Source organism: Prionailurus bengalensis, chromosome B2 (genome assembly GCF_016509475.1).
Source record: "Prionailurus bengalensis isolate Pbe53 chromosome B2, Fcat_Pben_1.1_paternal_pri, whole genome shotgun sequence".
NCBI classification, from domain to species: domain Eukaryota; kingdom Metazoa; phylum Chordata; class Mammalia; order Carnivora; family Felidae; genus Prionailurus; species Prionailurus bengalensis.
Genome location: NC_057349.1, coordinates 115,035,297 through 115,051,272, shown reverse-complemented (window position 1 = coordinate 115,051,272; position 15,976 = coordinate 115,035,297). Strand labels below are relative to the sequence as shown.

The window sequence follows — 15,976 nt, the reverse complement described above, 5'->3', positions numbered from 1 at the left end:
TGAATTAAGAGTTCGGTGTTCTGCAGGTGATTCAAAGAAAGGGAGCAGTTCTAGAAAATGGTGCTGCTATAATCTTCCCAAAACACTTGGTCCAAGGACCATGTATGGAAGCCTAGTAGAATATATTATTTAGGTACACAATGATTTCTGGTCGTTATGAAGATCATGCCAGATCTAGTTTGTCAGCTGTCAGAAGAAACTACCACACAAAAGGTATCTCCAGGAACTTGTGTTGTTCATAAATTTCTAAAAGTATGTTTCTATTTATTTATCTCTTGGATATTAATATGATTATGCATTCCCCAGAGGTCTGGCTTCATAAAGACAAAGGTGCTCCAGAGCTGGTTTAGCAGAGGATCGGAGAACCTTATTAGTTGTCTCTTGTGGCATAGCAGTAAGGCTGAAGAAAACCTGTTAGAAACATAGTTATCCAACTTTCTTATTCATGGCATGCATAGGAAGAGCCCAAGAGGAGACGAATGGTACATTACTGATAGAGTGTCATATAAAAGTGTATGTATAATGTCTATGCACTAACTGCGTAAGAGAGGGGAGATAGACTCCCATATTGAACAATCTGTTTCTTTATCACACACTAGGAGTCTAGAGGAATGTGTAAAACAATCCTCAGATTCAGGTTTGAAGCATACTTTCAACATCAATATATTTCACAAAGGATAGAGTATCTGAAGTGCTTTTCTACTCTGTACAAACCATGCCCGGTCCCAAAGGGTTTGTGACTTTGGGTCTTAAGGCTACTCAACATGGACGCTATCACTGTAATTATTACAGAATCAGAGAACCTCCTCTCTGGATCCACTGGCCATAATTCCATATGTCCTTGATTCTTCTGCTTCCTCTGCATGCCTCTTCCCCTCAGCCTGCCCTGGTACAGACTGTCTCGTGTTCCATTTTATCCATTTCTAAGGACCTAGAGTTATGAGTGGAGCAGTGGGGGAGCAAGTAGGGACCAAAAAGGACCTCTTTCTAGTAAAATTCCTGAGGGCTGTTAGGCTAGAATTATCTCTGCCTCTATCTCTGATTTAAATTGTACTTCTTAAGGCTAACTTTTTATCCCAGATCAGTCCTACACTTGTTCCTAGAAAAAAGTTAGGTGTAAGAAAAATGGACCACAGCCTGTTGCAAAAGCCCTAATTGCAGGCTCTGGGAATGAGAACCACAATTTAGCTGATGGACTGGTCTCTTTATTGTACACAAGGAAGAATCTTTCACATCTTGGTAGAAGACAGAGTTAGAAAGGATTCCAGGAACTTAATGTGGAAGAAAAGACCCAGGTGAGAATAGGGTGGGATAGAAATGTTTGTGCCTGCAGGAATTATGGCAGATGTTTACAAAAGTATAGTTTCCAAGTTTTCCTGAAGGTGGAAGCCCTGTGTGCTTCCAATAGGAAACATAGTATTGAGGAAAATGTGGGAAATGGATGTGGAAAACAAGGCAGTTATGTCATGTTTCCCATTCAAAGAGCCACAGGGGATCTTTCATTAGTATCGGGACCCTCACCTAAAGGCACCCACCAGGAAAGTCTACTCATTTGGGATGGTCTTACACAGAGGTGACACCAACACCACACTGCATGTAAGATGTGCATTAAGATGCATTAAGATGTAATAGAACACATCCTCTCCCTGCCCCAACTCCCTGCTTCAAATAATCCTACAGACACTCTGGGGAAAGAAGCCTATGTGGTTTCTATCATAAACCCAACTCAGCTAAAGCCCCAGGTCTCATCAGTATCGTCAATAGACCCAATCAATCTTTCCTTTCAAATATTGGTCTTCACGGGGAGGAGTCAGAGGCAATTGTGTTTCTAAATCTTAAGCTCAGGTAAGAGACATGGCAAGGCACAGCTTACCCAGGCAAGGACAATTCCTTTGTAACAGAGTGTGGAGGAAAACCCCAACAGTATGGTAGACATGACCAGACACTCCTGAGCCCTTGAATACACCTGCTTAGTTCCTACACAGCCACAGCTGAACTGACTTGTCTCTAGTGTTCCTAAATAATTTCAGAACTGTTCCTGGTCACTGCCAAGAGCAGGCTAAATCATGTCTTGCCATGAAGTATTCATAAATAATGGTGCTCACTTCATTTTAGTGTGTAAGGATATGGACCATTCCCAGAGGATGATCATGAATCTTACATCTTGCTTGGATACAGAAAAGCTCTCGAGTGTATTTTCCCCAATCAGAAGAATATGACCAAATGCCACTCTTTTGGGCTTTTGAAGATGTTGAGCCATGACTGAGTGTGTATGTATGAATATTGATTTCTGATAAATCTCAGATGATTTGTTGGCCACCTCCAAATTTCTGTTCAAGGAGGTAACAGTGTAGAAATGAAGATATTATAGGAGTGCTACTTTTTATATCTCAAGGAAATATTTTTAAAATTTTTATTAAGATGGTACATTTTTAGGGGCACCTGGTGGCTCGGTCAGCTGATGTCCAACTCTTGATTTTGGCTCAAGTCATGATCCTGGGGTCAAGGGATGGAGTCCCACATCAGATTCAGCATTGAGCGTGGAGCCTGCGTAAGATTCTTTCTTTCTCTCTCCCTGTCTGTCTCTCTCTCTGTTTCTCTCTCCCTCTACCCTTCTTCTCCACTCACGCTCTCTCTCTCTCTCTCTCTCTAAAAAAAAGATGGTACATTTTTAGGCAACCACAAGGATACCAGGTGATTCTGCAATATTACAGATTTATTTAATAAAAGACATTATCATCCACACATTATATCAAGTCAAAAACATATCGGTCATACATGTATATATTTTCTATTTTAAGGCCCCCTCCTTTTTCTTACTTAGGAAATATTTAATTGTACAAAACTTACATTTGTTGTGTATAGGGGCATGGCAAAACAACCTTTTGTTAATCCATTTTCTTTGAGAGTTTCTGTGAAAAGTAAAGATTTACTTCCTAATACGTCCTTAGAAAATATAACTTTCTATATAGTTGTGTAACTATGTGTTGTGTTGTGTTGATATTAAGTGTCTTGGCACATTAGGTATACAACTGAAAACAGATCAGAAAAGCTAGGGTGAAGACCACTTCCAAAGAGAAATCTCCACAAACTTGGCATTTTCCACCACAAGATAGATGCTGTAGGGTCATCACACTGTAAACGTGGTTTGATTATGTGAAGCCATTCACTAAGATACTGAAGAATTAATGCATCTAGGATATTGTCTTCTTCTGAAACAAATTTCAACAGAACCACATCTGGGATTTCTTTAAAACAACCTTCAGTATAGAGTTTTTTGTGATACTTCCTCCAGGAATATAGATACAAAACTCAAAATCATCTATTTCAGGAATGCATGGGCTTTTTTCCATTTCTTCCCAGTTAAGGCTCTCTATTTTATTTTGAACAGTTTTTTTGCACCAAAGATGTAAGCAGGTATCAGAAGGGAGTCTTGCCAATGTGAAATGTAGATCATTACAGTGATATGAATGACTGCTTGAAAGAACAATAACTTTGGCACAGTTACTACTTTTCACCCAGGAAAGCAGCTTTTTCACACAATGGCTTTAATTTGTACTTAATAAAAATGGATCTTAACTGAAGAGCCACTAGCTTTTTTGAAGGCAATGAATATACTTCAGCATCTGTACTGAGTTCTATTGAATTTACTTCTGCAATTGCATATGGACAGTTTCCAACCATCTGCCCAAGAGAAGTGGTGTAGAAGTAACCAATCTTACACATATGCAGCGTAGAAATAATCCAATCTATTACAAGCTGGCCAACATTTCCAACAGGCACTGCTGGCATTAGGATGGTGAAACCCCCCAGGGTCAGAGACCGACTCTCTACAGCAAAACACGGTCGCACTGAAGTGAGTGGAAGGGCTGAAGGGGAGAAAGAGGGCGGCTCTGTCCCAAGGTCCCAGAACTTTAAAGCCTCTTTACCAAAAAACTCAACTTTCCTTGGACAAAAATGAGATTGATATTCAAAATGTCTCAACTTTTAAATGTTGCCACTCAATCAGTTGCATTCATTAGCTCTTAGTTTACCTGTGCCGGCATTTAATAGAGAAATTGATAATTAGACTACTTTGAACAAGCTAGTAGCACCTCTTTTTCACCTGTGGCAGGATAAAATTATATGTCCACATATCACAAAGTATCATTATCTCAAGGAGAAAGAACATTATGTACAAGGCATTGGCTTTCTCATGTTTTCTCTTTCTCCCTACTAACAATATCAAGATTTGAAAGACCTCATCAAATAACTGGAAATGTATGAATATTAGATAGATTCCAGGCTTCTGGAGCATGGTATGATGAAATCTCTAGATGTAAAAGCTCTGGGAAAATGTCTATGGCTCCAGGGACAATTTATTGATCACATACGTTATAAAATATTATTTCTGCACTATAAATGTAAGTTGCTACTAAAAATCATCCTGTGGTGTTGAGCTAGATATAATGTTTAAAAATACTCAAATCATGGGAATGCAAGCTGGTGCAGCCACTCTGGAAAACAGTATGGAGTTTCCTCAAAAAACTAAAAATAGAACTACCCTATGACACAGCAATTGCACTACTAGGCATTTATCCAAGGGATACAGGTGTGCTGTTTCGAAGGGACACATGCACCCCCATGTTTATAGCAGCACTATCAACAATAGCCAAAGTATGGAAAGAGCTCAAATGCCCATTGATGGATGAATGGATAAAGAAGCTGTGGTATATATATATATATATATATATATATATATATACACAATGGAGTATTACTTAGCAATCAAAAAGAATGAAATCTTGCCATTTGCAACTACGTGGATGGAACTGGAGGGTGTTATGCTAAGTGAAATTAGTCAGAGAAAGACAAAAATCATATGACTTCCCTCATATGAGGACTTTAAGAGAAAAAACAGGTGAGCATAAGGGAAGGGAAACAAAAATAATATAAAAACAGGGAGGGGGACAAAACAGAAGAGACTCACAAATATGGAGAACAAACTGAGGGTTACTGGAGGGGGTGTGGGAGGGGGGATGGGCTAAATGGGTAAGGGGCACTAAGGAATCTACTCCTGAAATCATTGTTGCACTATATGCTAACTAATTTGGATGTAAATTTTAAAAAATAAAAAATAAATAAACAAATAAATAAAAATACTCTAATCAAACATTTTTTATACGAAGCTGTCTGATATCACATTAAAATTGTGCTGCACTGTGTAGAAATGATACACGCTATTATCCTGCTGTTAGAAATTACACAATTACAAAAGAGAACAGTAGGGCAGAATGGTAGCAGAATGTTTGGTGGGACCAGAGTGGACAGGTGGATTCAGAACCAGGTTGACTGGCCAGCTCTGTGCCCTCTGACTCCCTCTCTCTTAATCTAGCTGCAAACTGCAGAGCAGTTCTAGTGTGCTGTGGGATTTGTGGGCACATCCTCGGGAAGGGCACCAACCACTTATCTTCTTTTTACTTTATCCTTAGTAGCAACTATTTATTTCCCAGAAAGAAGGCTCACAGACCAACAAAACTATTGCAGACCTTGAAATCTGGCTCATTTCATACTGCATCTGAGAATAGAATGCCTATTTTCTGCAAGAGAATGTGTACCAGTGTTTGTTAAATTTTAAAGTTATTATCAACATCAGCCCTGAAAAACTGGTTTTTTGAATGTTAATTGGAATGACCCTTTAAATGTGGGCTATTTTCTTACCGGTCCCATAAAATATGTAAATTTGTAATTATAAATATATTGCCAATTTATGAGGCCTGTTTAAAGATTGCATGAAGCAAAATAAAACATCCTTAGTTATTACATAGGATGAAATATGTGCAATGATAAAATTCTCTTGATTATTACTAGATGGCACAATATAACCTTAATATAATATATTCTCTCTCTTTTTTTCTGTTCACTGTTTTAGGTTCTGTACAAATGGCATCTTAATGATTTCAAGTCAAATCATAATTAATATTTATTTAATCACTTCCATAAACACTGGTCAAATGGTGTCCTATTAGCTGAGTGACCTACCTAGCTCAGAAGAGTTGTTGCGATGTTTAGGTGAGCAAATAGATGTCAGCATTTAGAAAAGTGCTTGACACTTTGTAGGTTAGTTATTATTATTTTCCAGACTACCAGATTAGTCTGGAAAATAATAATTAAATTATTAATAAAATAATAATAAAAGAATAATAAAATTATTATTTTCCACTCTACCAGATACTTATATATAAAATGTGAGTATATGTGTATATTTTCCACATTTTAACTTTCCCAAGATCAGAACCAAGACTTGAACTACTATCTGCATGACATTAACCTCCAGGTCCACAGCTTCTCAGTGTGCTGTGCTGGTGCTCTTTATGCATTCAGTCTCCATTCACATTTATTAAGTGCCTACCATGTACCAAAATGGTGATAGGTTCAGGGACGTCTTCAGTTCCTATGGAGAGAGGCCGGTTCTGTCTGCGAGGAAAATGGGTGGAAGAGGATAACTCTTAGGCAGGACACTATGAGTAGCTGCACTGTCCTCCAAGAATAGTTGTTTGTTTGTTTGTTTGTTTGTTTTTAATATGGACACTGCCTTTAATCAAAGAAATGCATGGATCCCTAGTATGGAATCTCAAAAAGCCAAACACATAGGACATCAATTTTAGAGAAAGAGTAAGGCCTTCTCATTTTCCTTGAAATGTCTCCACATACAGGCTGTAGTCACATGGTTCATTTGCCAGCACTTTATCTTCAACATTCTCCTCCTTGATAGAGCTGCCTCCCTTTCCAATTAGGCCACATGGTTTGAATGGGAGTGGTTATGTTATTTCAGATCCGATCCCCAAGCCCCCCCGCAACTTCCTGTGATATTAACTCATTCAGGATTAGGCTCCAGCCTCAGGCTGGGTCAGTCATAGCATGGTGGCCTCTTTGCCTTGGCTGAATACACCAAGGGTAGGCCCATGACCTAAAAAGAGTAACTCAGTGTCCTTCCTTGGGCTTTTTTTCAAATTAGAATTAGGAAAAGCCAGCCAGCACCTCCTGGGAGAAGGGGCAGCAATAGCCAGCAGAGCAAGAAGCCAGAGTCTCTAATTGGAAACAAAAAATGAAACTGAAAAACAGAGAAGAAGAAACAAGAGGCTAGGACAGGGAGTCCTGGCAGTGTTCCTGTCCCAAGAATTGATTAACAACATTTCTTTAATCACATTTGACAACAAGGTGTCCCTCCACGAAGCTCGCTTTTTGCCCCGGCTTGTTTGATTTGGAATTTTGTTACTTTAACCAAAGGAATCCTTACTAATCCAGATGGTCACTCCTTCTGTCCTAAGCGTAGCCAAGAAGTTTAAGTTGTTACCCCATAATCTGTTCAGGTTTAATCCTCACAGTATGTGGGTGTAATAGCAAAAGACAACCCAGAAGATAAAACAAGGACTTAATATGGTCAAAGCTTATGGTTCGTTAGGACGAGTTTGATCGTTGAAGGGATACACGACCCCCGGAAATGCCAAGCACTTTACAAATGGGTGTGTCATTTCAGTCCTAAGCCTGCAAGGCTAAGCACTCCGAACATTCTGCCACCTGTAATTTCATTAGTTTTAGACATTAGGTGAGTGGTATGACTTCACTTTATTAATTTATAAAGGTCCTGATTCAATCCCTGAACACCAATCAATTAAACATAACATTTCCCAGATACGTACACTCAGAAATTCAAGACTAAAGGGATTTCAGGACCCTTGGTTCTAGTGCGAAATCCTAGAGCAATAACCCAATTCAGAAGATCTCTTCCTGTGGTTCTCCCTCTCTCCCTCCTTCTTTTGTCTCAATGGACATAATGTAGGATCTTGAGATTTCACTATACCAATGTGTTGCCTATCAAAGCAGAATCCTAAAATGGGGACATGACTGGGGCATAGGGCCAGACAGAAACTGGGGACTCATTTATTAGTTTTATGCCTCCTTTAGAAACAGAAGAAACATACCCTAAGTATGTTCCAAAGCTAATTTGGAACAGTATGGAATCATTCCTTTACTAATCAGTATGCAGATCAAATTACAGCTAGTTGATATGTGTAGGAACAATATAGAACATAAAAAATAAAAACATGGTTTGGAAAGGACAGTTTTTTATTACTGAAAAATTTTCTATTCATTCACCTATTGTGGGGGTTATTGCAGGTCTGCAGGTTTCCCCTGGTGTCCCCAATCCAAGAATATCACAACCCTGCTTACCCTGGAGACATGACCCCCCCCCCCCCCCCCCCCCACCAAACAGCAGTGCCACTTAATGCAAAAAAGCTTGACTTCCCAACTTCTCCCTCTGTGGGAATGGCCCCAATGCTTTCTACTTCTCAAAAGATCACAGTATTAAGAGTGTCTATGAAATGCTACGTTCCTCCACCCATGTTAATTCAGCCAATTTACTTTTTGTCACATTTAGTTTTACTACTTTTTCTTTATTTTCATAACTATTTTCCTAAACTACGTCCCAGTGATCAGATTGGATAGCAGCAGTTCCTGGCTTATTCTGATTTTGTCTTCCTGAAATTTATTATGCTCTTTGACTGTCAGGTAATTTCTACCCTTTCCTTCAAGTATCCATAGTATATGCCTGTGGCTTTCATATTAAAACAAAACTCTGTTTTGGCACTTGAAACTCCACCAATTCCTTCTTATTCTTTAAACCATTTTTTTTTCATTTATTCATCCAAATCAGACTATATTTGAGTGCTTACTAAAACTGCTCTCCTGGGTCCCAGGGATGCAGCAGTATAGAAAATAAAGCTCTACTATCATGGAGCTCCCACACCAGCATAGGAAGGCAGACAAGAAACAAAGAAACTTATACAACATTTGATGGGTGGAGATGAGTGATAGGAAGAAAAAAATTAAGCAGGATTAAAAAAAAATAGAGATTGTTGAGTGGGCACAAATTTATACAAAGAAGTCTGAGACTATTCTGACATTGGAAAAAGACCAGCAGGAAGTGCAGAGGTGAAGCAGGCAGTGATTTGGTGGAAGAACATTCTTTACAGAAGGGAAACAATGCTCCAAAAATCATGTCATGGGTGTGCTTGTAGCGTCTGAGGAAGAGCAAGGAGGCAGGTATGAAAGGGGAGAGTGGAAGAAGAGCTGAGCAGAGGGAGTGAGGAATCCAGATCCTGCTGGCTGGGCTGTGTGAGCCACATGTGGGTTTTGCTCTGGGAGAGGCAGCAAGCAATTTTAAGCTTGAGCAAAGGAGAAACATGATCTGACTTATAATGGAAAAGATCCCTCCAGTCATGATGTGGACATTACTTACATCAGAAAGAGAGCAAAGGTAATAAGCGTTTCTATTTGCCGCAGTCAGAGGGTGGATTTAGTGTGTGGATGAGGCCCTGGGAAACCTGCACATGCAAGCTTCGTATAGCCCTGGAAGCCACCGGAAGTCACCGCCTCCCGACCAGAGTAGTGTCTCTCCTAGAAGAGAGCAACAGGGACAAACTTGACCCTTAAGCAATCATTATCAAGTGAGGATCAAAGGAGGGGAAACTTAATGTGTAATTGCTATAAAATTGTAGTCAGTGAAAACACACACAAAAATGACAAACCGGGTACATATTCTGCCAGTTCCATTTAATGCGTTTTAAAAATTTTAGCTGACTGTCGGTATTTAATTTTAAAATGTTCTGGATTTTGGTCATAAATCAGCAAGACATATTGCTCTAAATTTCATGAAATTGGGTTACATAGGATAACAACAAAAGAGGCATATAAATTTAATGTCTGTTTATTGATTCACAGTGATTTATGATTCCTTAATATAATTTTCTTTACAGCCAAAATATTTTAAGTATTGATAAATTTAAAAATCAAGAATTATTAATTGAGCACAATCATCATAGCATTAATTTAAATTATTTTATTTATTTTATTTTTTTTTAATGTTGATTTATTTTTGAGACAGAGGGAGACAGAGCGCAAGTGGGGGAGCGGCAGAGAGAGAGGGAGACACAGAATCTGAAACAGGCTCCAGGCTCTGAGCTGTCAGCACAAAGCCCAACACGGGGCTCAAACTCACAGACCGTGAGATCATGACCTGAGCCGAAGCTGGACGCTTAACTGACTGAGCTACCCAAGTGCCCTGCATTAATTTAAATTTAAAATTAGAATTCATAGATAAAATCCTAACAAAGGAGCACAAATCAAAAATATCAGAAATAAGAAAACTGTATGGTTATGATCACATTAAAATTTTGAAATTACTGTTTCTCAACAAATTAGAATTGTTCATTTTTAGTTCATTAATTAAATATTAGGAATATACTGAAATTTTGGATTAAAGATTTCAAGAATTATTTCAAAAAGCTCTAGAACTTCCTTTCTTGCCTCCTGTGTCTTCATTAAAAATTTCCATCCAGTCAATGACAATAAACCTGGAAAATATATAAAATTATCACATGTAAATTTAAGTTTATCCCCAATTATTGAAATGTTTATTTTAAGGAAAATTCTATGTATTTTTGAATATAAAAATTATATGCTCATTATATGATAATCACACACATGAAGTTTTCAAATTTATAATTTATTGACAAACTCTTCATATAAAAATCAATAAGAAATGTAAATAATCAGAAAACTAGGAAAAGTACACAAACATGTTAAAAGAGTTGAACTTTGCAACAGTGAAGTAGCATTTTCTACATAATAAGCTAACATAAGTTATAGAAATTGCTATAAGACAATGGGTTAGAGAAAACAAGAAATGTTATTCAGTTTTGTGACAAAAATGTAAACTCCTGAAAATTATTTTAAGTGCCACTGAACAATATATGACTCATTGATTTTAGTTCATTTTCTCTCTACAAATTTATTGGTAAAATCATAAATTATACCAAGAAAAATATACGTATCGTGCCATTGTTGCATTATTGTCAATAGCTTATAACAGAAAATAAAGCCTAGAATTATAGTTAATTAATTAAATTAAACATTACATATACTTTAAACAGAATGTTTGGATCAATATGTCCTGATATCAAAAGAGCTTCAAGAAAATTTTTTAGTAAAAAAATATAGTGCAGGGGCACCCGGGTGGCTCATTCAGTTAAGCTTCTGACCCTTGATTTTGGCTCAGGTCATAATCTCAGGGCTCTTGAGTTCGAGCCCCTCATGGGGCTCTGTACAGACAGCGAGGAGCCTGCTTGGGATTCTCTCTCACTCTCTCTCTCTCTCTCTCTCTCTCTCCCCCCACTCTTTTGCTGCCTTTCCCACTCTCTCTCTCTCTTAAAAAACTTAAAAAAAAAAAGGGTAGGGCAGAGCAGTTTGATTTCATTTGTGCAAACAACACAAGTTTTATTTATTCATATTGTTTTATATATAAATGAATTCCAGAAATTTGCAGCACCTCTGAAAATTGGGCAAAGGGCCAAGAGATATAAATGAAGTGGTGAACAAGATGACTTTTATTTTTATTTAATGTGTTGATACACTTAGACTTTTTAAGTTTAAATATATTGTACACACTTTAAAATAAATTAGTAAAAGTCACAGCAATTAAAATGCTTTTTAAATAGAGAAAAAATAAGTTAGCATTTTAAAAACAACTTTTGAAGAGAAGAAATATTTCAAGTTATATCTGTTAACATATGAGAAGTAGTGGTTTGAAAGTGTCCCGAGTACTTGGTCCCAGGTCTACCTCTATTTTCTTCCTACACTCTTTGGGGATGGGGGGGAGGATAATGCTTAATTTCCATGAAGAGCTATTCTCAGAAACATCTTTTTCTCGTCTCCACGGAGATGGAGCATGTTACTTGATTGGTGGGTGAGAGCATTTGGTTCATGTTTCTCAGCTGGCTAGAGCTAACCTATTATAAAGTCTCAAGACCCAGGGATAGCTTTTTTCTTTTTTTTTTTTTTTTCTATTTAAACTAGCGAGGAAATTGGGCTACTTTAAAATCTTCAGATTTGATTAATATTGAGTCAGTCAACACACCCAACAAGAAAGCAAAGGGCTGACGCTAGATTTCAGACTTATCTAGAGTATAGATTTCAGTATATAGGAGGATGATGTGTTAAAGAGAAAGAACACAGGCTTTAAATAATGTGCCAGAATGCAAATTTACTGTCTCATTTACCAGCTAGTGAATTGTTTAAACTTACAAAACCTCTGTTTCTTTACTGGCAAAATATTGGCAATAACGTTTTTTTTTTTTTTAATTTTTTTTTAACGTTTATTTATTTTTGGGACAGAGAGAGACAGAGCATGAATGGGGGAGGGGCAGAGAGAGAGGGAGACACAGAATTGGAAACAGGCTCCAGGCTCTGAGCCATCAGCCCAGAGCCTGACGCGGGGCTCGAACTCCCGGACCGCGAGATCGTGACCTGGCTGAAGTCGGACGCTTAACCGACTGCGCCACCCAGGCGCCCCTGCAATAACGTTTTTTGACACCACAGAAAAATGTTATTAAAATATAGATTCTGGTTACTTAAAAATGCATGGGAAAAGACAAAGATACAAAGGCATTATCATACAACTGGTTTCTAAACTCAATACTTTTGAAATACCAAACAATGATAATTACCCCCAAAAGTCAGCCTATTGAAACAGATTTTTAAGTTGGTCTATAAACTCTCTTCGGTGTTTGTTTACAAATGTTATTAGGTTTTTCCATTTCATCTCAGATCAGAATTTGTTTTTTTGACATATTTACTTCTCTAAGTAAATAAATATTTACTTCTCAAAATATGTATTATTTCTTAGAGTTAATGTCAACAACTATGAGAAGCTTCTCTAAGTGAACAATTCAACATGATTGCGGCTTTGGAAATAGTTACCACTTTGGCTTACCTACACCAAGACCCATATGGGGAACGGCAAATATTAATAGGAAAAATACAGGGGTTGAAAGCAGCAAGGACTAAGAAAAGATGTTTTCTTTTACTGGGGACCTGCTGTAAAAGACTCCAATTATTTACTTTGGTGCTGTTTCTGAAGAAATGGTTTCTGCCAGACCACAGTCTGCTACATAGTTGTTCATTTTATTTCCTTTTCTAAAAAATGGCAGACTTTAACAAGTCAATTGATCAACCAAATAAGCAGAGGCCTTTAAATTACCATATACTTTAACTGAATAAAATAAATTGTTTTCCTAACTGGTTTAGCAACCTTGTGTCTGGAAAGGCAGCAAAACCCACTTTGCTCCAAAATTAGAAGGTAGATTCGGAGGCTGTTCATAAGATGCCTGGTGTCTTCTAATGCCAGTCACGGAAGTGATCTTCATGAACTTGGTAACTTAATAAATGTAAAAATGACCTCCTCTATCAATACAATGTTGAGCCAGCAAAACCAACAAAGGTAGGGATTGCATAAAACAAAGGAATACATTTCCTCTTAGATAATAAAAGGGGAATATGTATGGTAATAAAATCAATCTATAATAAACTTGTAAAGGGATGATTCTGGTTTACATGTAAGTTTACCTAAATTTCCCATGTGTAAATGATTGGAAATTTTCTTCTTCTAACATAATCCCATTCATTATAAACTAAGTTGGTCTTAGTTTCTTATAAATCTCACATTTCCTTGAATTTATCTAGTACACCCTCACTTTATAGCCATTTAATTTATAAGCTGGGCCTGCCCAGCCTGACTATAAAGCTTCTCTTCAGAAAGATCCCAGGTGCATTCAACAGAGGCCTCTTCCAGTAAAAATCTGCACTTTGTAACAGTACACGAAAGAACACCAACCAGCCCTACAATATAAAAATCTTCGATTTCACATTATCACAGAAACAGTGCAATTTACTAACCATTCCTTCCTTACAGAAAACTCAGTAGCTCTAAAAATTTTCGTTCTGTTTCAAAACATTTCAATACTCATTAATTCCAAAGATCCAAACACTGTGTAATTTTGGCATTCTTGGAATCAGCAACTCAGGAGAGACGCTGTGTTTAGGATGAAGTGAGTTGGATCATACATTGACAGAGACTTGCCAGATAATATAGAATTATTGGAAAAACTGTGCGAAACTTCTGTGAAGGTTTAAATTGCACTCCACAGTCCAGGTGTTTCCAATGAATCAGGGAACACCTTGCTTTTATCTTTGTCGGGAGTTTCAAAAGGCACTCTTTTTACTGCCTCCAAAAAACCCATACATCCTGAGAGTATGTATAATATTTGTTAAGGTGCAAACAACAGAAACAATGAAGAAGGGAATACTGAGGACGACAATGTGAAGCAAGCCAGCTCCCGATGCGTATGTCAGCCACATGCCCTGGCTGTTCATTATACAAGTACTTGCATCCACCTCACTGTGGGCAACTCCAACATTCATGTTTGTCCCCCTGCTCCACTCTGGGCCACTGGCTGAGAGCAGGACCAGGTCCATAGCAACAGGGTCTCTTCAAGGACGAATGCCAGTGCTCAACCCCAGTCTTGGCAATAATATTTTTGTGAAAGTATTGTAGTGATATTTATATATGGTAATGAAAAAAAGCACCTGACACAATTTCAGGCACATGGTGGGTGTTTAATACATAGGAGTTCCTTTCTACATGTTAACCTCTTAACTTTATATCACACCCATTGTGTACTTTTAGTTTAATGCAATAGATTATCAGATTTGAAGCTTAGTAAGTTTTTAAAATTGAGATATAATTGGCATGTAACATTGTATTAGTTTTGGGTGTACAACATAATTAATTTTTCATTCATTTGCATATGCTGTAAGATAATTGTCTAATTTCATTCTTTTGCAGGTGGCTGTCTCAGCCACTTGTTTAAGAGAATGTCCTTTCACTATTACATATTCTTGGCTCCTTTGTTGTAAATTAACTGATCATATATGTATGGGTTTATTTCTGGGCTCTCTATTCTGCTCCATTGATCTATATGTCGGTCTTTATACCAGTACTCTTCTGTTTTGCTAACTACAGCTTTATAATATAGCTTGAATTCTGTACGGGATATGCCTCCACCTTTATTCTTCTTTTACAAGATTGCTTTGGCTATGCAGATAAGTTTTCTTCCCTTTCTCTCTATCTTCTATTTTCTCAGACCTTGTAACACAAAGATTGGTCCACTTGATGTTGTGCCATAAATATCTTTAAGCTATCTTCATCATTTTGCATTCTTCTTTCTTTTCTCTCTTCTCATTGGATAAAATCCACTGCCTTGTACTCAAGTTCCTGGTTCTGTCTTCCAGTTCATCCAGACTGCAGTTGAACCTCTCTATTAATTTTATAGCTCTGTTATTATATTTTCCAGGTCAATGATGTCAGTTTGGTACTTTCTTATATTTTAAATTTCCTTGTTGAAATTTTTATTTTGTTCATGAATTCTTTTCCTGACACCAGAGAGCATCTTTATGACCATTATTTTGAACTCTTTACCAAGAAAATCACTTATCTCCATTTTATTAAAATCTCTTTATGAAGTTTTATGTTGTTATTTTGTTTGGAACATACTCCTCTGTTTCTTCATTTTCCTTGCCTTTCTGTGATGGTTTCTGTGGATTAGATAAAATAGTCACCTCTTCCAGTTCTGAAAAAGTGGCCTCTGTGTAAAAGATAAATCTTATTCAACTCTGCCCTCACTCTCGGTTGTCTCTCAATCCTTTGTGATTGTCCAAGCAGCTTTCTTTGTTCTTAATGGCCCCTAGTAGTTGAAGGTGTGCCAAGACCTGTCAGTGTCCCAAAGAGGCAGAACTCAGTCAGCACCTAGATGCCAGATGAGTTTAAACTAGATCCTCAGGTAGCAGCTTTTGTTTGTTACAGTCCTACAGAACCCGTGAATTTAAGCCCTGTCGGCCATCAGAGCCACACATCAAGGGGTACCCTCTAGAGGACAACTAAAGAAAACATGACACCATAGGTGTGCACAATTTCTTTCCAGGAGATATCCCCACCTTGAAATGAGACAGAGAGAGAGTGACAACAGTGCACCTACCATGCCCTCTGTTTCTAGAGAGTATTGTAGTATTAAATTAGAAGACTGCCCCTCAGTTCATA

The 15,976-nt window shown here is 37.7% G+C and overlaps 1 protein-coding gene and 1 pseudogene across 1 annotated transcript; both read right to left on the bottom strand.

The window, feature by feature from the left end:
• Positions 1-3,003: 3,003 nt before the first annotated feature.
• On the bottom strand, positions 3,004-13,247 carry LOC122490535 (proteasome assembly chaperone 2-like). Its single transcript, XM_043593192.1, is given in 4 exon segments — positions 3,004-3,275; positions 3,278-3,533; positions 3,535-3,946; positions 13,162-13,247. Coding segments are annotated over 4 exon segments (1,026 nt in total).
• Positions 13,248-13,808: 561 nt separating this feature from the next.
• LOC122489021 lies at positions 13,809-14,301 on the bottom strand (annotated as a pseudogene).
• Positions 14,302-15,976: the final 1,675 nt, after the last annotated feature.